This window comes from Leptidea sinapis, chromosome 30 (genome assembly GCF_905404315.1).
Source record: "Leptidea sinapis chromosome 30, ilLepSina1.1, whole genome shotgun sequence".
In the NCBI taxonomy this organism is placed as follows: Eukaryota; Metazoa; Arthropoda; class Insecta; order Lepidoptera; family Pieridae; genus Leptidea; species Leptidea sinapis.
In genome coordinates this window covers 7,676,290-7,703,123 of record NC_066294.1, presented here as the reverse complement: position 1 = coordinate 7,703,123, position 26,834 = coordinate 7,676,290, and the positions used below count along the sequence as shown (strand labels likewise).

Genomic DNA, 26,834 nt, shown 5'->3' with positions numbered 1-26,834 from the left:
AGGAAAACAGTTTATATGCTTACAATCCTCGTTATTCACTACTTATCTGAATAAATGAACCTACACAAAAAAGTACAAGCTATAAGAATAACTTTTTTGAGAGAAGTACCAAAAAAATGCGTCACGCCATGCCAATAAACTTGTTTAACTTCAAAGAAAAGTGTTAGTTCAAAAAGGCTTGGCTGTGTTAACTATGACCAACAGCAAGCATTAGCAACCTACAAATAATACTTAAGGATATGTGTAACAGGATTAAGTAGTGTTCATAGCTCGAAATGCTATACTTTCACCACAAAACTTGTCTAAAAACACCATGTTTGCGTGTTTTCTGCTTACTCTTCGCCTTAAATAAGCGTATTAGATTTTCTAGTTCAAGAACAAGCCGTGATATAGTCTGAAGGTATTTTCTAACTCCACCAAACATTTCCACCCGCTTTCCAATTCAAACGCCACTTAACCTTCTTGGAACATTACTTAAGTATGATGTAGAGTGAACAAAATCACAATTTTTTCGAATAGTGAAATGGGTGTGACTTTGCCCGCGATGGAATATGCCCTTGATATATTATGACTCAGATCTTTTGACATATTATTCGACTAGTTTATGACTGTGGCTTTTAATATTTGGTTACATTATGTCTTTCATTAATTTAATCATTAATGGAATGTATAGTGGAAAACATTTTTACTTATCTTAATATATATAAATTACGTGACACGTTGTTTGTCCGCGATGGACTCCTAAACTAATGAACGGATTTAAATGGGGATTACTTCATGGAGTGCAGTTTGGTCCAACTTGAGAGATAGGATAGTTTTTATTTCGATTGGGACTCATAATTATTTTCAATATTTGTTTTGTATGGACATATTTTCAAGGAGAGAATTTAGTGACGCACGGTTTGACAGTTTAGCTGTGAAACAATTTCATTATAACAACAGGGAGCATTTTTTACGAATTGATATGAATATTATTGGTAAATTCCTATAATACAGTATTTTTTTTTACTATCTACAGAACAACGTCTGTCGGGTTAGCTAGTTAATTTATATTTTTTTGACTTACTCGTGTTAGGTATTTAGTAATTGACGTTTGAGTATTTTTGTTGCATCACTTTGCATATATTGTAATTGTAAATTTAATTGATAATACGAACTTGTAAAACCATTCTGTTTTAAAAAGAGCAACCTTAGAGTTTCTTGCTTGTTCTTCTCTAAGGAAATATGCCTTCCGAATGAGCTGTATAAAAAAAACATTATTCAAGTGTAATCTAATTTACCTACGAAATAATTTTTTTTTTGATTTGATCTGATTTCATAAGAAGTCTCCATGCTGCAATGTCATAAAACCCCTGATAATTTACGTAATCTAGCAATACGTTAAACTTAGATAATTTATACGTCTAAATCATAGGTTCTCAACGTGGGCGATAACGCCCCCTTGTGGGCGTTTGAGACATTCGGGGGGGCAGTAGCAGACCCAGAGAAAATTAGGGGGCATTGAGATGGCGCAGGTGGGGCGTGGGTAGATTAAAAAATATAGTCTTAAAAGGCAAAAAAATACACGAAAATACTCTAGAAGAAAACATATTCTCCAAGTAGGCGGTGAGCAAAATAAGGTTGAGAAACTATGGTCTAAATAGAGCCTCTCGCTGTTAGTCAAAGCATAACAAAAAGCCAGGTTTAGTACTTTAGTGTGCATGACAGCTACGTCTTACACTCGCGATACGTCAGTCACTTTGGTTTAGGTGTGCGTGCATTGGCTGGAAAAAGAGGTTAACAGTTCACCGATATTTTTTGACGTTTTTATAGCTTTCACGGTCTATCTAGACCTATAAATTATGTAAGATGTAGAGTATTTAATGTAGCTTACTAGAACTTCTGAAAACAACTGTCAACTACTGCTGTCACTCCATGTTAAAAGAATTTAATCTTCAAGAGATTTTCTGATCTAAAGTCGATAAGCTTCTTCTTTCATGCAGTACAACCTATAGATCATAATATATACCTCTAGATAGACCATGACCTTTGTGAAAACGTCAAAATAAAATTGACTTTAAAACTAACCTCTATTTTGAGCAATTCACGCACACTAACACAAAGTGGCATACAAATCGCGAGTGTATGATGTAGCTTACACACTGAACTAATATTCCTGGACTGTTTTATCGGTTGTCAAACTACAAATTATCTAAGCTACAACCCTTTATGTATTTTGGTCTCAGAAAAATGACAAATGTTTGTTATAAGATGAAAATCTAGGAAGGTATCGCTACTTCGAAAGTATTCAGTTACATATTTGAAAGTCGATGCAACAAAAGCATATTATTAACATTTTTAATTTTTGTATTATGCTTTCACAACATGATCCCAGAAAATTTACGAAACAAATATATTACGAAATTTAAAAGTATTATTAAAAAACGTTTGTGTGGTTAAAGATTACTTATAACATAAATGACTTTTTTAATACTGTGGGGAATAGAGTTTAGATAGGATTGGGAATAGAGCGACTGCTCTCAGCCTATTTAGTATTGATTTTAATTAATTATATTTTGACGAAATTTAATTATAAAACAAAGAAGCCTGCTGAGTTTCTTGCACCCGTTCTTCTCATACATTTTTCGAATGGGTGGTATTTTTTGAGGTTCAATATTATATACCCAACCTGCGACATCTAGAAATGAACCCAGGACATCAAATGCCGAATTATATTTATATGCATGGGCAAGTATGGACTCTCTAACACCAGCAGTGGAAATACAAGAAGGATTTATTAGGTACGCAGTCTTTTTTGCAACTATTCATGTCGTATCGTAGTTCATTCTTAAGTTCGCTTGAGGAAAACTTTCAATAAACTCCATGCAAATATTAACACTGTAGATTTATCACCACACATCTATAAAGATGCCATACCATAAGGGAAGGATAGAAGATAATAGTATATCACGCACCTAGGGAGAAATGTAGGTCATTCTCACCCGCGGAATATAGACAGATACGTAGGACATTGACAATCGTGGGTGGCAATGTCCTTCTTATCTCACGTGGTGCGAATACGATTTTTTTCCCACCTGGATGAAAAGCTAGCTTTTAGTCGCTGTTTGTCGATTTTCCGGGAGAGAATCGGCCACTTTTGTCCCTCGTACCAGGGATTAAAAGATTCATCGAGGTGGGAAAAATAGTAGATTGTTAACCTAGGGTCGAAAGTAGGAATTGATTATTTTACCCGTGTTAAGCACTTTACTTTTCATTTCGAATATGAGGAAAATAAAACTAGTTGTTTATCTAAACTATTTATTTGATATTAAATCATAATATTAGTAGTACCTATTTAAAATTAATTGTCAAATTAAGACAATTTATGACGACTTTTTAAATTTAAAATATGGAACTCTCCGCGTAATTGTTGCGGCTTATTCCGCTCAAAGAAGTTTGCGCTAAGCTCACACTGGCTGTTTAGAAAGTCGCATGGCCGCAGCTTTTTTTAATTAGTTTTTGTTACATAAAATTCTTCACAGCTGAAAGCAGTTCTATTTTTGAAGTTCATTCCGGCCCTTAGGTGGAAAGTAATTTGTATGAGATTTTCCCTCTCTATGGAGGAAAGCAGCATTTCCACCCAATAATCAGATCAAGAAAACATTACTTTCCGAGTATGACAAATGAAAAAACTATTTTCATATTTATTTCAACGTTTTCAAACTACGTAAGGAGCTTATGTCGCATAAATACTTTGGTGCATGAATGCTTCAATATTTACAAGCATTTTATGAGATATAAATTATATTCAGCTATTCAGACAGAAATTTGGACACTGACGTATTACTGCTCTTCAAAGTTTTATGAAATATTTTAGCTGTTTGAGCCAACATCATCTTACATAACAACCTGTCTAGACATCAAACTACTTTAAGAGTAAATGTTATTCTGTCCGATCTGCTTACACCTTGTTATATATTAAACTTTTGGCATTATATGAAATGAATGAATATATTTATTCTGTGCTAGCTTGATACCAGTTGGAGGCTCCTTTGCACAGGATGCCGTCTAGATTATGGGTACCACAACGGCGCCTATTTCTGCCGTGAAGCAGTAATGTGTAAGCATTATTGTGTTTCGGTCTGAAGGGCGCCGTAGCTAGTGAAATTAATAAACTTAATTTAATAAACACATAAGCACATTACTCATTAATTAATTTATGCACCCGTAATAAATAGTTGTAGATATATATTTAAGACATCAGTACACACAACTAATTACCTATTTATGCACTAGATATTTACTCACACAACTATTTTGGCTATTTTTAATACGTTTTACAAACACTTCATTTTGGCTCTTTGGTTAGGAACATTATTTATCATATTTTGATAGTTTTCCATATTATCCCATTTTTTTTTGTAATTTTATAACACAGTAAGCGATTTTATATCGAATAGGTGAATAAAACATTTTTGGCCATGTTTTGAGGTCAAATAACTCACTGTGCGGTGTAAGAAATTAACCCCATTTTTTTTTAATTAAATTAAGGGACGAGACGACCAGGACGTATTTGATACGCCCTGCCCATTACAATGTAGTGCCGCTCAGGATTCTCGAAAGACCCAAAAATTCTGAGCGGCAATACAATAGCGCTCGTTACCTCGAGACAAAAGATGTTAAGTCTCATTTGCCCAGTAATTTCACTAGCTATGGCACCCTTCAGACCGCGCCGTTGTGGTACCTACCCATAATCTAGCTGGCATCAAAGTCTTCCTCGTCTCGTCCCTTATTTTCATAAAAAAAAGTCGAATCTGGGGTTTCGAACTAGCTATACAAGTTGTACATAAGTCCATAATCGTCGCTTCAATCTCAAGATGTCTTAAGCTGCGCTTATTATATTGAACACCTTATCTAGAATCTAGATAACTTTCTATTTGCATGGTATTAATAGGTTTAAGTGGAAAGCGAGAGCGTCGGCCGTTGATCAGCCTTGGCAGTGACGTATTTATAGAGAATCTATTGTTAAGCTGATGTTACGTTGACCGTGTCTATAAACGGGTACTTTGTAAGCAATGCTGTCGAGTTACAGATTAGAAGTATCGGTTTGTTGTAATATGAGGTCGTAACATATGTACATATCTATTTTCATAGTATTATGTGATGTTAATACCGCATTTGTGCTGCAGAAAAAAGAAAAAAATATTATTCACTTAGATCAAAATGTCACTTGTCAAAGTTTTAACCCCCAATTCGGAAGTGTGAGTGTTAATGAGAAGAATATAATATCTTAATATATATAAATTACGTGACACGTTGTTTGTCCCCGATGGACTCACTAATGAACGGATTTTAATGGGGATTACTTCATCGAGTGCAGTTTGGTCCAACTTGAGAGATAGGATAGTTTTTATTTCGATTTGGGACCCATAATTATTTTTATTTTCAATATTTGTTTTGTATGGACATATTTTCTATGAGAGAAATTAGTGACGCACGGTTTGACAGTTCTGCTGTGAAACAATTTCATTATAAAACAGGGAGCATTTTTAAAGAAATAATTCTTGATGTTTTGAAATAGTATTGGCAGATTCCTATAAAACAGTATTTTTTTATTTTCTATAGAACAACGTCTGTCGGGTCAGCTAGTAATAATATAAAATTGCATTTAACAGCTAACCTTTAAAAATCATAAGCTTCTTATATTATGTGTTTTGTTACTAAGCCTCATTTACCAATATATATAAAAAATAAAATATATATGATAAAGAATACCGCTAGAGTAATATTATCTGATCTGACCTACTCAAAACAATTTTGAAAATAAATAGAATTAGGTATCTAACCTCTTTTCAATTAATAAATCATTAATTTTATTAATTACCTGTGGGAGGCACCTTTCCAAAGGATGCCAGCTAGATTATGGGTAGGTACCACAACAGCGCGGTCTGAAGGGTGCCGTAGCTAGTGAAATTAATCAAATGAGACTTAACATCTTAATATCTATCTAAATGCTTGTAAATGTTGAAGCATTCATAGACATAAGCTCCTTACGTAATTTGAAAACGTTGAACTAAATATAAAATTAGTTTTTTTTTCCACCTCGATGAAAATCTGTCTTTTAGTCCCTGGTACGAGAGACAAAAGTGGCCGATTCTCTCCCGGAAAAACGACTTTTGACCCTCGTAACAGCGACTAAAAGCGAGCTTTTCATCCAGGTGGGAAAAAAATCGTATACGCACCACGTGAGATAAGAAGGACATTGCCACCCGCGATTGTCAATGTCCTACTTGTCTATTACTACTACTACTTACTATCTGTCAATATTCCGCGGGTGAGAATGTGGTACATTTCTCCCTAGGTGCGTAATATACTATTATCTTCTATCCTTACCTTATGGTATGGCATCTTTATAGACGCTGATGGTAATTGATACGCCCTACCCATTAATGCAGTGCCTCTGAGGATTCTTGAAAAACCCAAAAATTCGGAGAGGCACTACAATTGCGCTCACTTTGAGACATATAAGATGTTAAGTCTCATTTGCCCAGTAATTTCACTAGCTACGGCGCCCTTCAGTCCGAAACACAGTAATGTTACAATAACCTTTCCCACACAAACGTTTTTTAACAATTCTTTTAATTTTCGTAACGCATTTGTTTTGTACATTTTCTGGGATCATATTGTAAAAGCATATATATCGCCCAATAAACGACTTACTAACTCTACTTAACCGATTAGTAGGCATAACAAATTGATGTTTGTTCCTCGTGTTAACATTATGATTGTCACAGTTTTTAGCCATATAATAAAATCCGCACTTCATACGCATATGGACCAAAGGTCCTATCGATCTCCGACAATCAAGTCAGTCATAATCATTTTACCAGTGAGAGGCTCCTTTGCACAGGATGCCGTCTAGATTATGGGTACCACAACGGCGCCTATTTCTGCCGTGAAGCAGTAATGTGTATGTATTATTGTGTTTCGGTCTGAAGGTCGCCGTAGCTAGTGACATAAAACGTACGATTTACTTGAAAATTTGCAACTTTTATCTAGGAGCGATGACAATGTAATATTTTCATAATAGTACCCGGATAACCACTATCATAAAAATATCAACACACGAGTTATATAAGAAAAAAAATTAGTATTTAATCAATAGAAATAAATAAAGTATTTATTTGTAGCATATAATAAAATAATACAGCCCTACCATCCCTACTCTGTGGTAAAAGTAAATACAAATGACTTAAAGATTATGAGAAAAAGACAAACTAAATTAGTCCCAGCCCAGTATGTTTGCTTACCAGCAATACCTAACCAATAATACCTGGCTTGATTACCAGCGCTGCTCATTAAAGTAGCGTAAATAATAAAATACTGGCGAGTAATCATATACTGGCGAGAATATGACCGCATTTAATGTTACTTTAAGTAATGTGACTGTAGACATAGTGTTAACATAGATATAAGTTGTAAGGCTCCCCACAAGATGGACCGACGATCTGGTCAAGATCGCTCGAATACGATGGATGAGGGCAGCGCAGGACCGATCGTCATGTCGATCTTTGGGGGAGGCCTTTGTCCAGCAGTGGACGTCTTCCGGCTGAAATGATGATAATGATGAATTTGACTTTATTTTTCAATCAATTACTTATACGTTCTGTGGTGTGCAACCCTAACATTTTATTGAAGCGTAAAAACTATTTGGAAGAAAGAAATTCATCTTTAAAAAAGTTATAACAACGTCAAAATAATCTGCCATTACTTACTACAAAACACACAAATTAACAGTAACAAAATATTATAAAAATTTACTAATCAAAGCATTTATAGCAAAATAGCCACAGCACAATGGTCAAACAATTAGCCAGAATTTTACTACACAGTGGTATAGTAACACCAAGTTGCCTGAGCCAAGGAATGCGTAGAGGTTTTGCACGAAGACCAAGCGATTGTAGGCGGGCTCATGTTGATATACCTCCAAAATTGGACCCAACTTGTCCAGTAGGATGCGAACGCAAACAGAGAAAAGATGTTGGAATTTTGCATAAGATAAAGTTAAGAATTCTCGAGGGTGGAAGCAATTTTGGAAGTAAGTATTATGTACGATTTGGGTTAAAACTTAGTATCCCGTAGCACGAACTATGAGGTAAAAAATGTTATACTTGATACAGCTTTAGTCCACGATTATAATGCTACAACTCTTATTACAAGGTAATGCACTGCTCCAGAGAAAAAAGCATTATAACCTTACCTGAAATTATGACATTTAAAGGGTTGGGATATTTTTATGGGAAGGAAAGAAAGGGAAACGAATTGTTGTAACTTCTTAACCAACTTCAAAAAAGGAGGAGGTTCTCAATTCGTCGGTATCTACATACATAGTTATAGGTGAGATGTGCTTGTGTTGTGAGGAGGCGAGAGGCGAGAGCGGGTCGCGGCGGAAGGACACCGATTCCAAAAATAACAATAATCGTAACTAGAATTAGATTAATTAATTAGATTTTATAAAAATACGCAATTATTTTTATACTTTTTAGTGCATATTATATCTTGTTTTGGAATAGTGTTTTTGAAGTCGGTTCTTTTTTGTTAAAATAATTTTTATTAGTTTAATGAATCTCTGTTAAATTATTTACTAACACGGCCTTACTAACGTTTTTTTCGGTGTCGATAACGACTATTTTCGGACCATTCGGAGTTCCTTCATCAGGGTGAGTGTGGTGGGTTCGTGATAACGTCCCACCTCTTACCGCGGACTTGGGCTCGTGATAACGAGCACAGTATCACTGACACTGTGTCACTATTGGTGTCCACGGGTGCACAGAATGTACTCCCAATGTCCACTACGTGGTCATCTCTGTTGTTTCTGTTCAGTCTTATAGCTATAAACACGATTTGCCCTGTTTTTACTTATTCAATTATTGAATCTCGCAGGAATCTGGAGGAAAACTCTCGTAAAATATCGGATAAGCCAATATCTCGGAGATTTGCAGGAACAAAAATGTACAAATACACGAATTGTTCCTGCCAATACTGTATTTTAACATTTGCGCAAACAAAAAATTTAAAGTTGGTATGCTGTTACTAAAGAACTTGTGTAAATTTACATGCAGTTAGTAAAAATCTGCCATATTGGTATTTAGTATTGAAAACAAATGCACACTTCAATTTTATTTTATAATAATAATAATATTGACACACTTTTACATAAATTATCTTGTTCAAAACTAGGCATAGCATAGTATGGGTACAAGACAACGATATTTTTAATATAATATACTTACTTAAACATACATAAATACATATAAACATCCATGACTCGGAAACAAACATTTATATTCATCATATAAATGATTGCACCTACCGGGATTCGAACCCGGGACCTCTAGCTCAGTAGGCAGGGTCACTAACCACTGGGCTATAGGGGTCGTCCTATATTAATACCTATGTTTAACCACAAAGTTTTATTTACGCGTTTGACCTTGAATACTGTAAATTCCTTGAATACTGAAAATTATTTTAGTTGCAACTGTTTTTATTTAAATAAATTAAGCTGTTCTTAAAAATATTTTCGTCCTTGATATAATACGTCGGATTGTTGTTGCATCGGAATACCTATTCATAGTTTAAACCTAAACGTTCTGTTAATATTACCTACTCCAAATAACACTATTAATTCCAAAAGTGCAGAAAAGAAAATTACACCGTAGTTGTCACGTTTTACGCCATCAATTATTTTAACTAGCTGACCCCACAACCGCTATTCTTTTAAAAGAAAACAAAATGATGTACCTAAGTATTCGGGGATGATGAATTCTAAAGCCACCGGAAATTAATGATTTTATAATATGTATTAATAAACTGATAAGGATTAATATCGCATTTGGGTAAACAGCTGTTACATTACCGTTTTATAATTGCAAAAGTCATCACGGACCTTTCTGTAGAACTATATAAGATACACAATTCTATCATAGATTATTTTGTTACATCTCAAAGGGTTTATGCAGCGTTTTCGTTGAAAGCTTTCAGACGGCTTATTTTTATCCAAAACCTCCAACAAATATCGTTAATGTGTACAAAAACTAAAGAAATTATATACTAAAACCTTACTCGAGAATCAAGCTATCCATTGGTGAAAACAGCATGACAATCGGTGCAGTAATTTTTCAGAGTTTATTGCGAACAGACAACCGCGGCGGAGGACTTTGTTTTATAGAGCTAGTTCACTGGCACATAATTCTGTATTAATATCTTAAGGTTAAAAATTAACTATTTAGTTTTTTTGAGTTATGTCGGTATTTTCTATTTAATTAAATGTACCGTGTATCTTAATAAATTCCGACTTCAGACATTAATTAACGTATCATATTGTACAATTTGAAATATTCCGAGCTGCAATCGCGACAATGGTTCGCGAGAGGAATAATTATACTGCATTCGCTAATAACATGAATACAGTAAGTACTTCGAGTTGCTTCTCTGTAACATGCTGAATCCACTAATTGCTGTGACCTATTAACATCTGCATTGTGATTTGAATATGTAGTGTCATAATATATCTGCGAATTTTAGGACTGCAGAAGTAAATAAAATTTGAAAAACAAAATTTTATGAACGGTGCTCTAACCAACTGAGCTAACCGTTCGAGTACCGCCTCGTTATAAAAGTCTGTTTGCTTTTAGGCTGTGGCTTCATCTACAGGATCTACTTTACAGTTGATAACCTGCTCAACCCCAATATTTGCATATTAGGAAATTGACTTGAGATGTCGCTCTTGTAAATCTAAACAATATGTTATCTAGGATCCTAGAAGTGAGGGTTATCACTTTAAAAACATAACAAATTGTTTACGCTTTTATTAGTTTGATATGTATGTAACGGAATTGTTCTACGATTTTATCCCACATTAAAACGTCAGATTGGATTGAAACATCACACACTTACGGCCGTTCCCAATATTCAGTCTATCTCTTACTTGAGATAAAATAACTATCGTTGACTTTCCTGTCCCAATAAACTTATCGACGGTAACTCACCTTATCCGTACACGCTGTCTGTCAATGGGACGACGTATAGCTTACGAGCGATAGAAGTTTGTATGGAAATTGCAATTCACGCGTCCCAATATATGGCGATTAGAATGACTTATCGGGTATATTGGGACAGCTTCAGATTATTGACAGCTAATCATTGACAGTAGAAGGTAGTAATTTATCTCTATCTATAGATAGTATATTGGCAACGGCCGTTATAAAGTACCGATAACAATGTTATAGTAATTTAAATAGTCTGTCTGTCTATCACTTTTATTTTTATGGTTTATATTATATTTATGTATGAATCTTGTAATGTAACAGAATCGTTGAACGTAATTTTCTCCCACTTTAAAACGTCAGATTGAATTGAAACATCGCATACTTATAAAGGACCGATGGCAATATAGTAATTTAAATAGTCTGTCTTTGAATGTAACAGAGTTTTGAATGTAATTGTCAATCTCTTCGGACCAGTGAAGATGCCATAAGTGGATAAGAGCGCTTTCGCACTAAGTCCGTTTCGTATCCGTGAAAACTCAGTCCGAAGTAGTCGAACTATTTCTATGGTAGTTTACGCACTATAGGCCGACCGTTTATCTGAGTCCTCGCCTGCGCGCTACAGGGGCGCGGGGGTATGACGACGAAGGGGACTGAGACAGGTGCGGGTGGCGGGGGCGCTTAGTGAAATGAGCGATTACAAAATTCGCCCGCCGCCCGCACCTGTCTCAGTCCTCTTCGTCGTCATACCCCCGCGCCCCTGTACCCCGCAGGCGAGGACTCAGATAAAGGGTCGGCCTATAGATTCGGCTTCCGTCATCCGATTTCTTTCCGTCAACAAGATTATTGGCGGACCGAAGAAGCCATTATTTGTACAAACGCTCGCGCACTGCATCCGAACCGAAAATCCCAAAATTCCGATCTGCTTTCGACCACAGAGGTAGCGGGGCGATAGAATAAGCCGGGGGCGCAGCAGGCATCTAGTATAGTTCATAGGCTTAACCAGCCAGCTAAACGTTTAAAATTTAGCCGGCTAAATAATGGGTAATTGGTTGAATTGGCTAGGTGATATAATTATTAACTGTACGAAACTAATTGATGAAAAACATACAAATATATATTGTCCCAGTTAAACGTCCAGAAATAGACGCCGATTGAAAGGAATGAGTGCTTTGAAAATGAGACCAACGACGAGAATGCTCTTTTGTGGCGCGTTAAATGCCGTATGCCAAAAAATGGGCCCTGAATTGAATGGTATTGGATCAGAATTCAGTCTGAGTTTTATTGATCTGTATAATGTTTACGGGTACGGATCGGACTCTGATCGGCCGTGGTGAGAAAGCGCTCTTAGTCTGTTCCAATTTCCTTACACAGTTCTTCAAGATTAGCGATTTTTATATCCAATACCCAGTAGTGTCTTCACAGACGGATACTTCTTATATATACGGTTTGCTGTTGGTTGCAAAACATTAGAAACGAATGATTTCTTGACGAACATTGCTTCGGCCGGCTCCGGATCGTCATTTTCTAGTTCACTGAATTTGAGATACTTGTTACAATATATTATTTTATTCCCTATTATAGAAGAAAATTAAATATATTTTTGAAATAAAATTCTATTATACCTACTTAATACATTTATTTTTGCGTTTTTAATAAACTTTTTTTTCAAACTTAATTCGAAAGCGCGTAAAGTGTCATGGCGCTTAACAGCAATTTTATATTTTTGGTATAGTTAGTTTTTAATAAAAAAAATATTTGTTTTTATTAAAATAGCATTTATTATTTCGTTTATACCGTGTTTAATCAGTAGAACTTCAAGACCATGCAAATTATTCTTTACATCGAACAAGCCAATATACCTTATAGTTATATATGTACCTACAAGTGGGAGGCTCTTTGCCCAGGATGCTGGCTAGATTATGGGTACCACGGCGCCTTTTTCTAACGTCAAGCAGTAATGTGTAAACATTACTGTGTTTCAGTCTGAAGGGCGCCGTAGCTTGTGAAATTACTGGGCAAATGAGACTTAACATCTTATGTCTGAAGGTGACGAGCGCAATAATTGTAGTCCCGCTCAGAATTTTTGAGTTTTTCAAGAATCCTCAGCGGCACTGCATTGTAATGGGTATCAATTACCATAAGCTGAACGTCCTACTCGTCTCGTCCCTTATTTTCTTAAAAAAAATATATTATCATCTATTTAATTTTTTAACCCCATATCTGATAACAGGGCCATTTCGCTTAACCGGCAAAAATGTAAAAGAAGTTGAGGTTGCTCTCACAGAGCAGAAAGCCTTACCAGCGCCAAAGGAGCTTGCAAAGGTTGAACCTCCCCGGCCTGGGCTACAAGTGTCTATACTTGGGGCGGACTCCAGCATGGGACAGTATGTTGCCTTACTGCTTAAGCAGTGCGCATGTATAAAAAAGTAAGCTTTTTATTTATCTTTTTTTATCTTACTTATTGCTCAGCTCTTACCTATGGCCTATCGTCGTTGGGGGAGGACTTAGTCCAGCAATGGACATCTTCCGGCTGAAATTATATTATTTCAGCTCATTGAAACAGCCTGTGTGCAAGTTGTAAGCCTTACATAATGTTTTTGTAAGCATTCTCATTGTCATTTGCCGCGATTCATAAACGCGTGCATTTAATTTTCCTAATTAAATAAAGTCAGTTATCATTCATAATTCAATAGGAACGGTTTTATTTATCATAACTCATAGTTCTATTTTATAATTTTTAAATTTTTGGTTAAAGCATTAGCCCCAAAATTTTTTTGGTCCTTCGAGCCGGATATAAACCAGCGACCTATGGATTATCTATCTATCTATCCTATGATGTATCTATTTGAGATACAACATTTTAATTGGCAAGTCGTAAGAAGTCAGCCACGCTTGTTATACGCTCCTTAGTTTTTTGAATACCAAACCCTAGTAGTTTAACGCACATATTGGATAATCATAATTGTATGTTTTTAAACTTTTATCATCACCGAACTTTAACATAGTAATTAACATATAACAGGTCCGCCGCGACCAGGATTCATGCAATTGGATCGAAATATCGGCATCTATCAACTTAATAAAATATATATCGAGAGTACCCGTCATAATAATAACGAGATCATAATTGTACATGTAGGTAGATCTCAAAATGAACATGTACAAGACGAAGAACATGTCTAATGCCCATATCACACTTACTCCCGCACCAGTTGGGAACTGTACTCTGGAAATTGTTGACGGGCACGTCTTTGGACAAATAATCCAGTTGGGCAGGTTAAATTTCGGGGAAGAGGTTGCTCGTCGAATCTAACACGGATGGGCAGCGTTCGGGAAACTCCGTAAAATCTTCTCGTCCAAAATTACAATTAAAAGTTTGAAGACGAAGGTTTTCAACCAGTGTGTGTTGCCAGTGGTGACACACACAGTGGTTGCAGACGTGGTCTATCTATGGGCCTTATGAGATTGCTCATTGTCGCTCAGAGAGCAATGGAGAGGTCTATGCTCGGAGTTTCCCTGCGAGATCAAATCAGAAGTGAGGGGATACTTAGTCCAAATGATAGCGAAACTGAAGTGGCAGTGGGCAGGGCACATAGTTCGACGGACAGATGGCCGTTGGGGCAGTAAAGTCCTCGAATGGCGACCACGTACCGGAAGACGCAGTGTTGGCAGGTCCCCCATAAGATGGACCCACGATCTGGTCAAGATCGCCGGAATACGTAGGATCAGGCCTTTGATCAACTATGAAATGATGAATTGGTCATGAATAATCGGTCTTACGCTAGCATGATCTAAATCTATACAGTGTGTTTTTTTTTAAGTGGGACAGTATGGGGAAATCCTAAAGTATAAGAGATACAGGGAAACTGTCTTAGGAAACATTAGGTACTTTTTTGTGAAAAAAAAATTTGGTATAGTCAAAATTTTGGTCAAGTGTGAGCTGTCCCTAAAAATGATTAATTTTTTGACGCACATCTACTCAGTTTCATGAGGGAATCATTTTATTGTATGGGAAGAAAAAAATCGGGACAGCAGAAATTAGTCAAATTTAAGAAAATCGTTTTCATTATTACAACCCGTGTAAATTGCCTACCACTGCCCACTGCAAGGTTTTTATTAAAAAAAATATTGCCTATTCCAGTTTTACATTTGAATTTGGAACACTTTATTTGGTTTAAAAAGGATTAAAATACTTTAAGGTATTCTTACGCGAGCACCTTACCTTACAAATCTAATTAAAAAAAAACAAATTTTAAATTTGGAACTTCTTGAAACAAACAGTATTTTACTTGATATTTCATTGTTTAAAGTTAACATTATGTTAAGTTTTCGTCATGGAATTATCAAACTCGCATAAAGTAAATTTAATTGAAGCGTATTTTGTAAATTATCGTAGCTCTGTGAATGCGTTACAGTGGTATCGGGAACGTTATTCGGACCGCGATCAACCGAACCGCAAAATTTTTGACAAACTGGTGAAAAATTTAAGAAAGGGAGGCTGTTTTACGCTAAAACGGAAGAGACGAGCGACAGTAATAAATGAATTTACAACTATCGCAATCTTAGGATATTTTAAAGCCTACTCAAAAGCTTCATTGAGGGAAGCTGCTAACAATATCGGTATGCATAGATCTACAGTACGAAAGGTATTGAAGGCTTACAAGTACAAGTGTTACATAGAAGGTCATCTTGTACAAGCATTGCTTCCAGGAGACACTGACCGGACAACTCACACTTGACCAAAATTTTGACAATACCAATTTTTTTTTCACAAAAAAGTACCTAATGTTTCCTAAGACAGTTTCCCTGTATCTCTTATACTTTAGGATTTCCCCATACTGTCCCACTTAAAAAAAACACACTGTATATGGTTAATACCATCGTGATAACAACGCCGAGAATAAACAACATTAAGTCGGCTTATGTAATGTTTGACATAACGCGATAAAGTTTTCTCGTATCCGATTACACGGCTCATGAAAATACCTCATCGCAATCCCGACGGGGCTGTTAGTCTTACTGAACTGGAAGTGCGGGAAAATGTTTCACCAACACCTACGTGATATTTACGAGTTTCGAACTATGTTTACGATAAGCGCTCTCTGCAAAACGAAACTTTGGCTTAGGTTTTGCAAGGTCTTATTTATCAACAAACGCGGTGAACCAACTACGAGGGTCATACGGAATTTTTTTTAGAAAATGGGAAACAAAATAATGAGGGAACTTATTATATTCCATTTTTAGCACTTTTATGCAATGAAAAGCAGACTCAATTTTATCATCTTCTACCTGTACTACTTTTATCTATACTAATATTATAAAGAGGTAAAGAGTGTGAGGTTGTAAGGAGTATTCTCTGGATTTACTGTACCGATTGTGAAAATTCTGTTACCAATATGCTGTTTGTGTTTCAATTTTCCACCAGTGTGAGGCTCCTTTGCACCGGATGCCGGCTAGATTATGGGGTATGATTATCACAATGGCTTAGTTCTGCCGTGAAGCAGTAATGTGTAAGCATTACTGTGTTTCGGTCTGATGGGCGCCGTAGCTAATGAAAAACGAGCGCAGATGTAGTGCTCAAAACTTTTGGGTTTTTCAATAATCTTGAGTAGCACTGCATTGTATTGTCTGGTCTCTTATTTTCATAAAAAAAATTACAAAAAGCCACATTGCTTGTGAGTATTATAGGCTATATATTAACACAAAAAATGTAATCGATTCTTCGAGGTTGTCGGATTTGAAAATTACGTGGGAGAAAACACGGTCTACCGAGCCTTTCTCAGATTTTTAAGAATGTACAAAACTTGAACAAAAAACACTAATAGGACATCTGGTTCTTCTGCTTTCCGGATCGCCCAATGTCCCATATGAGCTGTTACAGTCTTGTATATAGTGGCGATATTTACCTTTGTATTCTAATGTTATTGTAGCTGTTTCTCATGAAAACACGGATAAAACTTCATTTTTTAAAATTGAAACCTAGCTAGATCGATTTCTCGCCCCCGAAACTACCTGAATACTAAATTTTATTAAAATCGTTGGAGCCGTTTTCGAGATTCAGATTATAAATATACAAGAATTGCTCGTTTAAAGTTATAAGATTCTTCATGTACCAATCTAAATCTATCACAACATATTAATAATGACTCTATTACATTCTCTAGTCGATTTAATTTCGACGTCAGATATTTACGGCTTAACATATCACCAAGAATAGTTTTCTCATTTCCCAAACGAAAGAAATTGGAATTGCTTACTTGGCCTTCGCAACGTCCATTAGCAGTTAGCGTAAATTCATTATTTCGTGATGAATTATGTCAATGTATTAGCTGATATACCATTAGCAACACCCTATTATTGCCTTATCAACACACTACAAAAATCGGTAAATAAAAAGTCTTTCTTCTCGTTCCTCGCCGTGCCGCACATACTATTTCTCTTTCGCTCCATACTTTTTTTTTACGCTTTATTTGGGACGAGACAGTAGGACGTTCAGCTGATGGTAATTGATACAACCTGCCCATTACCTGCTCAGGATTCGGCACCTTGAGACATAAGATGTTAAGTCTCATTGGCCTAGTAATTTCACTAGCTACGGCGCCATTCAGACTAAAACACAATAATGCTTACACATTACCGCTTCAAAATAGTACCCATAATCTAGCCGACATCCTGTGCAATGGAGCCTCCCACTAGGTAGTAACAATATTTACACATAGTTTGACAGTGCCAGACACCGGCTGTCTTCTTTATTGTTTTAATCACCCCATTCTTACATACCTGTATCTAGCTATACGTCAATTTATATGTATGTAATGAAATGAATGACATTTCATTAATTTGAATTTGCCGCGCTTCGCGTATCTATGTTGTCTGTGGAAGATGGTAGAGGACGCATCGAAGTGACGTGTAAACTGTGATTAAATGGCGGATAACGCTAAGATTGTTTTGTGCTTGTTACTGTTATAAAAACTTATCGAAAGATACGATTGAGGAAGCGATATAGGGAACTTTAAATGTATTTTCAGAGAAACAATTTGTAGTTTATTTTGAAGATCCTAACATTATATAAAATTAACGAATCCATTACTCAATACTGGTACTAGGCGGCCATAAACAGGCTTTATTAAAGACAGAAGAATCCGCATTAAAGTTTTACAGAAGCTCACGCATGATGCGACTCTTGTAATAAAAGATTTTACGATAGCTGGACCCAACTCACTTTATTATCGAGTTTAATGGTTACGTTACAATCTAGATCACGTAGTTACCATCGTAAATACAACTATTATGGTAGGGCGTTACATTAAACGAAATAGAGAATAAAGCATTCAAAATGGCGGCATCTTAGTTCTCATGGGATTTTGCTTATTATAATCACGGACGAGTAAAAAAAAAGGACTCCGCGCCGTGATATTAGCAAGTGAAGCACCGTCATGCTAGTGTGTGTGCGGTGACGGGGGATACTAATTACACAATTTTTTCTCCCTTAAATAATCATTTATGGCAACAAATACTTATCGTTTTTACGCTTTTTCACAACGCACGACTACATTTTAATTTTTTTTTACTAAGACGCAAACTGATCTGTGACAGACGATGACAATCCTCATAATGGCCGCCTATCGGCCTGTAGTAGTGTAAGTGTGTGCGTGGGGCTATGTATTTACACGTTAATCGGCGTGTATTGGTGCTACCTACACTGTAATGCAAGGTGACACGGAGTCCTTATTTTTTTTCTAGTCCGTAGTTATAATATATTTTCTGCTATATATCTGTTAATATAATTTCGGTTTGAATATAAATCCAAATTTTGATAGATATATTTAAATTTAATTAATAATAATATATAAACCTTTATCCAGTCTTTTATAATGACAATAAGGGAAGAAACGAGCAGAATGTTCAGCTGATGGTAATTGATATGCCCTGCCCATTACAATGCAATGCCGCTCAGGATTCTTGAAAAACCCAAAAATTCTGAGCGGTTACGGTACAAAAATCGGTAAATAAAAAGTCTTCCTCCTCATTCCTCGCCGCGCCACACATACTCTTTCTCTTTCGCTCCATACCTTTTTTCGCTTTATTTGGGACGAGACAGAAGGACGTTCAGCTGATGGTAATTGATACAACCTGCCCATTACCTGCTCAGGATGCGGCACTACAACTGCGCTCGTCACCTTGAGAGATAAGATGTTAAGTCTCATTTGCCCAGTAACTTCACAAGCTACGTGGCTCTTTATACCGAAACACAATAATGCTTACACATTACTGCTTCACGGCAAAAAAAGGCACCGTTGTGGTATCAATAATCTAGCCGGCATCCTTTGCAAAGGAGGTTAATTAGGCTATCTGCTGAGATGTAGTTAATAGCAATTTGCAACCATTACGGTTTCTCAAAGTTTTTTTTTACCAATTGACAGACTGCGCCTGTATGCCGCGAGTGACGTCACGTGCGGACGAAATATCTATCAAGTGGCAGAAGACTTAAAGCACATTAACACTAATTGTTTAGTCCAAGGTTACAGCCGTATGTGTAACGAACTCGAGAGATGCCTGCAGGTGCCATTTTTGATTTATTTTTTCTTTAGTTTGAACAAAAATAATTTAAATTTTCTTAATAACTAGCTGATCCAGCAAAAGAAGCAGCCAATGAAGGTAATATAGTAAAACATCAAAAATTAAAATTTTTGAGGAATAAAAAATAGATTTCGATCGATTCTAAGACCTACCAAATATATCGTACTACAATTATTATTGTATTCGATTGGCGTCTTGCAACCCTTTAGCGGATTAATGGATATAACAGATTAATATAAAAAACGCGATATAAAAATAATTGTAGATATAGGAGGGGCGAAAATTTTAAGTTGTATGTATTTTTCAATGTTGAATCATAATAAAATAAAATTAAATAAATTTTCAAAAAAAATAAGAAAATAATAATTAGGGGTAGGTCACTCTCCTCATAATTAGCGGTAGTTCTCAGACCTACCCGAAATGCTCAGGAAATTTCATACAAATCAGTTCAGCCGTTTCAGAGGAGTTTGGTTACAAACAAAACCGGGCACGAGAATTTTATATATCACATACGGCTATATGTCAAAGAAGGTGAGTTGATCATCTTTGAAAACCGATACAGCCGAGTGGTTGTGACCTTGCCCACTGAGCTACAGGACCTGGGTTCGAATCCCGGTATGAACACGTTTATTTGATGAGTGTGGATTTTTGTTTCCGAATTATGCATGTTTATTTATTATACTATCTGGACGACCGAGCCTTGCTCGGATTTTTAAGAATGTACAAATTTGATCAAAATAAAAACTAATTGGACATCTGAATTCGAACCGGGGTCTTCTGCTTTCCGGATCACCCAATATCACATCTGAGCTATTACAGTCTTGTATAGTGGTGAAATTTACCTTCGCATTTTAATGTTATTGTTTTTATTTATCTTCTTTTATTTCATGAAAATAAGGGACGAGACGAACCAGAAGTTCAGTAAATGAAACGACCTGCCCATTACAATGCAGCGCCGCTCAGGATTCTTGAAAGACCCAAAAACTCTGAGCGGCACTACAACTGCGCTCGTCACCTTAAGACATAAGTTGTTAACTCTCATTTGCCCAGTAATTTCACTACCTACGGCGCCCTTCAGACCGAAACACAGTAATGCACATTACTGCTTCACGGCAGAAATAGGCGCCGTTGTGGTACCCATAATCTAGCCGACATCCTGTGCAAAGGAGCCTCTCACTGGTAAAAATTCATATTGTGGCTGTTTCTCTTTAAAACACGAATAAAACGTCATTTTAAAAATTGACACCTAGCTAGATCGATTTCTCGCCCCCGAAACTACCTGTATACTAGATTTCATTAAAATCATTGGAGCCGTTTCTGTGATTCAGATTATATATATACAAGAATTGCTCGTTTAAAGGTATAAAATGTGTAAATCGTATTTAACATATCGTTATCTTCCATCCATAGTACAGAGTATGCCTAGATTGAGGCTAGATAATATTAACTATACCCAATTGTAATTAATTTATCGTATCCATGCAAAGGTGGCTTTAAGCCAACACATTACCCATCGATACAGTATTTTCTTAACCAGTTATTATCTATGCCTGACGTCATCCATATAATCTAGATTAAATATACGTTGACGTGGCTTAACCGCGCAAAACCGTCCAAAAGCAACTTACATAAGCACCATAAAATAGTCATAATTATATTTATTTATATAATAAATATAATTATGACTAAAAAGCTAGAGGCCACCAGCCTCAGAATGGGTCTGGCAATAAATACGGCCAAAACCAAGGTCATGGTCGTCGACCGCTTCGCAGCCATCCCGCGTACTGATCTCCTACAGAGCTATGAAACCGTGAATCAGTTCAACTACCTTGGCTCAGTGATCACGAGCAGAGGTAACTGCGAAATCGAAATGAGGAGGCGAATTGGAATGGCCAAAACAGCGATGACACAGCTAAGCAAGGTGTGGAAGGACAGAAATATCACCAATCGGACGAAAATTCACCTGGTCCGCTCTCTTGTCTTTCCCATCGCGCTCTATGGAGAAACTTGAACCCTGAAATCGACTGACAGACAACGGATTGACGCGTTTGAGATGTGGTGCTGGCGCCGCATGCTTAGGATACCATGGACGGCTTACCGCACTAACGCCTCCATCCTTAAAAAGCTAAAAATAGGAGGCAGTCCACGTCTATCCACAACATGTCTGCAGCGGATCATGAGATACTTTGGCCACATTGCACGACGCGGTGCTGATAATCTAGAACGTTTGATGGTCACCGGGAAAATTGAGGGGAAGAGACCATGTAAGCCACAAAATAAAATAAGAATATATATTATATAACTTCGAATATAATCTTAGTATAAATTAACACAAAAATAGATTGATGTCATCCCACCATCGAAAGAACCGTTTTTAAATATTTGTAAAATTTGTGTAAATAATGATCAAATACGTCGACTTCATCGTGATGTCTGTTATAATCTCTGGTAATTCTATTCAAGGGAGTGAAATCCTGAATAGTTACAGAGAAATGGATTATATTTCTTACACGCTCTCTCGGTTGAGTTTTGGAACAGCGAGGTTTAGATTCAATATAATATAAGGAGAATCAATAATATTATGTTATTATTTAAAGAGGAACAGTCTGTCGAGCAATGTTCTACGGGACTTAAGTGAGTTAGGGTGGATATACTGCAGTCTACCTGTTTAAGAAGGAATTTTTATCGCAAGATTACAGCTATAAGATAGATGCCAGAGAAACATATTATAAACATCAAGAAACCATATGTGATCGTAGATAACTTAGTCAAAGGTAGGTAGCTCTTCTGGTTTTGTAATAAACAAGTGTGTTTTTTTTACTGTCATATATACCCAAAGAACAGGAAAATAGTAGAAGTCATCATGTCATTTTACTATGGGAACCGATGTCGCCCAACTCACACATTTATCTTTTAATTATGTAATACATACACTTAATTTCTGTTTTATGATAGGCGTAAATTCACAATCATGAAAAGACATTTACGCTAATCTCATATTTTGAGATTAGCGTAATTGTATAAAATTCTTAAATTGCGATAAATTTAATATATAAAATTCTCGTGTCATGGTGTTAAACATTGAACTCCTCCGAAACGGCTTGACCGATTCTCATGAAAGTTTGAGTGCATATTGGGTAGGTCTGAGAATCGAACAAAACATCTATTTTTCATCCCCCTAAATGTTAAGGGTGGTCCACACGATTTTTTTTTAATTTTTTTGACATTTTTTTAAAATTTGTTTGATTATGAGTCAACATTAAAAAATACATACAACTTCAAATTTTCACCCATCTACGATCAACAGTTACTTTTGTATCGCGATTTTAATATCGGCAATACAACGTTTGCTGGGTCAGCTAGTAACATATAAAAACTTGAAGTAATAGGAACTCTGTAACCATAGATTTGACTTCTGTCAAAATACCTAGTGTTGCATGAAAATGAATAAACATCGATAAGGTAGTGAAAGCTCGAAATGATGTTATCAGGGTTGATAAAGTATATTACCGATAAATTACGTCGTAAGCTAAAATAATAACAGGCCAATATTTTTTCTTAGGTATGGTTTTATTTATTTATTTTTTATTTATTTATTTATTTAATATTTTTAAGAAAGCCAACAGCTGGTTTTACATACATTAAAATAATTAACAAACATAATTCGTTCGAGCTAATAATAGGCTTCCACATGTACATAGGAACAAGTATAATATTATTAAATGTAACATATTAATTACAAACAAACAACACAAGTATAATTAAAAATTATTAAATAAAACTTCATAAAATTATTAAATAAAATCTTCTCGCACTCCTATCGCCAGTTGAGAGCATGATCAAAAAAGAGTAATTTCATTCCTAATGTTAATTGGTTAATCACTGCTAAATTGTTTTACCAAATGGGCTCTAATTGAATTAATACTGGAGTTAAAGAGATCAATATTATCCGTGTCACAAAAATGATTGAATGACTGCATAGCTCTTAAAATAAATGTGTTCCTTCTATAATTTGTGCGACAGAATGGTACAGCAAAGATATGCTGTTGTCTTAACATTCTACTAGGGGCTGCCAGACAGACTTTGGTCAGTAATATAAAACAGTCAATCATACTTCTTAGTATTTTGATTAAGGTGATTATATCAGAAATATCTCTACGAGCCTTAAGTGGTAGAAGGTGGAAGCGCTTGCAGCGTTCTTCATAGCTTACATTAGGTATTTTATTTAATAAACTAGACAATATTTAGCTCAATTCAGAAAAGCGTGCACGAAAAGTCTTGGAAAGTTACAATATCAATATTATTTACACCCATAAAACATAGTTTTTTTATAAGTATTCATCGTTATTCTATATAAACCCAGGGGCCAGTAAGATTTTATAAACCGTACTGCCTCCATACGTAATTCGCGTGCGAAAAGAATATTTCCAAAACAAGCAGTTACGAATGATTAATAAAAAGAGAAGCTTTAAGTAGTGATAAAGTATTAATAATCTTATGATATATGATATTTTATATTATCATGTAGGTACATATGCTACAATGATGGGACACATTCCCAGAATTCATGGTTTTCGATCTATTTTTTACAATTCTATGTCGTATTTCTTCTACTCCATGATTTGATGAGGTTTTTCTTCTACTCCACCTCCACTAAACCATATCGGTGGAACCTCAATATATGTCAAATATTAAAATTTAAGTAAAAAAAATTGTCTGTTTTTAAAAATTAAACCTTTTTTAATTTAACTGGAATGTTACACATATTTGTTAAATAATAATTAGTTGTACCTGTTAGTTGATTGTGAAAAATGTAGATATGCCAATTAAAGAAAAAAGAAAAGTATATAATACCTGCATTTTGCCATGTCTAACGTATGGTTGCCAAACATGGGCATTAACAGAAAAGTTGTTGAAAAAAATCGAAATCTGCCAAAACGGAATTGAAAGAAGTGTTATTGGAATTAAAAGAAGAGATAAAATAAAACTAACAAAAATTAAGAGTACAACTAAATTCAAAGATGTCAAAACTGTGTGCAAAACATTAAAGTGGAAATGGGCAGGACATATGCTACGTGACAAAAGCGAAAAATGGACAAAAATCATAACGGAGTGGTATCCACGAGAATGCAAAAGAAGCAAAGGGCGACAAATAAAACGATGGGAGGATGACCTTAAGAGAGTGGCTGGCCCAGAATGGATAAGAATGGCGAGAGAGAGAGAACGATGGAAGTCTTTGGAGGAGGCCTATGTCGAAGGACAAGCTGTTAATAAAATAGTAAGCAATTAGTTAAGGATATATATTTAAAAAAATGTTATTGTTAGTAACAGCAATAAAGGCTTATTTTATTTATTTATTAATTAGTTGTACCTAAGAGACAATTAAAACTATAAATTTGAATTCATCGTAATCTCTCTTGTACACAATTACCACAACCATAATATTATTGTTTATCTCGCCTCATCCTTTATCCCCAATATCCAGCGTATGTCGGTACTAGTATTTAGGAGTGTCATATACACGAAATAATTTGTGCGTGTTATTTCTTTTGCCGCAACGTTATCCTACTACTAACTTAGGCCGAATTGCATGATATTAGCTGTTATAGTTATGGTTTAAGTCAATTTAACGTTAACAGTAACGCTGTCTTTAACAGACTGTGGAATGTGTTGCACCATCGTATTCGTTAAGTTTAAAAGTGAAATATCAAGTCAATATCGAATATTTTTTCAATCTTTTGACAGGTCGCTATTTAGCTATTAAAAGGCATTTATTTTCTCAAAATTGATTCCTTTAGAATTCTTTTTGATGTCATTTCTTATACTACTAGATACTACTACCGTTTCGGAAACAAATGGCGCTCTGAGAGAGAAGAAGCGGCGCAAGAAACTCTCCCATATTTAACTTTAACAATAGCTTTTACCGGCGAAGATTGGATGGTTACGGTTAACATTTAAAGTTTTGACGTCATCTCTAAATTGTCAAATAGTGCAACACATGTTTTGCTTAACCGGTACTTTAACATGTTTGTTATTGCTAAAGTTAGTCCATGCAAACCAGCCTTAGTAATTTTTTTTATCATATTTTTATTTTCATAATTTATGCAACTATCTTAATACCCTTTATAGTATAAGTTGAAGCTATTTATATGAGTACTATCCGTAATGAAAATGACTGGGCGTCAAAATCTTATAAAAAGTTTTCTGTGATTATTAGAGACTAGATGTCGAGCCATTACAGTAAGTATTAGTGGCAGAAAAAAATTGCCTACTATTTGTATTTATAACATTCTCTACATGTACCAGCTCATTGTAACATCACAAATAACTTGTTTACTGACTTTGTTAATTCCTAAAATAATATATTTGGTACAATTAATTAACTGATAGCATAATAATATATACCTCACTATGAAACCCGAGTTATCCCAAGAAACGTGCTCTAGTTCTCAAGCACGTGTATTTGCATATCTGCGAACACACTCGACCCGACCTACAATAAACATCTACTTAGCTGAAACTTGCTCATACTACAACTATTGTTGCTTATTACTTCACGAAATTCGGGACGTGTTTATATTTTCGTAGCATTTGTAGGAAAATTAGAGGAATCAGAAATCATTTCATGAGATCGATCTTTTAGGAAAAGGTGCTTGTTATTCGTACACTCATACACTCACACTGAAAAGAAACTGCACTACTAAAGGGCTAGGTAAATAGCTATAAACTGTATTTCATTTAAAAACGACGTCGTGGTCTTCTCTCGCCGCGCTTGCAAGGGGGGCAGTGGGGGAATGCTGGTCGGGACTTATCGTCCCCTGAAGCAAGTTTCACTCGCCGACCGTGGAGACGGGCGGGTCATTGGAGTGGGAGCGGTTGCTCCCTGCTGTCTTCCTCTTCATTTTTAGTAATGGTTTTATGTGTCGGGGGAGCTTTTGCTCGCTTAGGTCATGCTTTGGAGCTGAGGGAGCGCCTGTTCCCTCAAGTGAAGTGGCACACTCCCGGTCGTGAGCTCCTGGGGTTTTGCCCACGTTCACCGATAGCCGCCTCTTCTTGAGCCATTCTGGCAGGGTGTCGAGCTGGCCCTGCATCTTCACGGCGTGAAGATGCAGCGCCAGAGTCGCCGATGGTTTTAGCGGGATGTCATTTGTGTATTTTGCGAACTACTGTTACTAGGGGAGACACATCACACTCAGCTCCCCTGTGCGGTACGCTTGCGGAGATATT

At 35.9% G+C, this 26,834-nt stretch overlaps 2 protein-coding genes across 4 annotated transcripts in view; both read left to right on the top strand.

Annotated features, from left to right (window-relative positions):
• The window catches only part of LOC126973775 (uncharacterized), a 115,712-nt gene that overhangs the window by 26,599 nt on the left and 62,279 nt on the right, over positions 1-26,834 (top strand). The gene's annotated exons all lie outside the window — the stretch shown is intronic.
• Positions 7,766-26,834, top strand: part of LOC126973772 (malate dehydrogenase, mitochondrial-like) — a 34,643-nt gene continuing 15,574 nt past the window's right edge. For all 3 annotated transcript variants that reach the window (XM_050821093.1, XM_050821091.1, XM_050821092.1), the window contains exons 1-3: positions 7,766-8,077; positions 13,258-13,453; positions 19,451-19,589. In XM_050821093.1, coding sequence (XP_050677050.1) covers positions 7,837-8,077; positions 13,258-13,453; positions 19,451-19,589 — 576 coding nt within the window. In that variant the 5' untranslated portion in view covers positions 7,766-7,836. The remainder of the gene's footprint in view (positions 8,078-13,257; positions 13,454-19,450; positions 19,590-26,834) is intronic.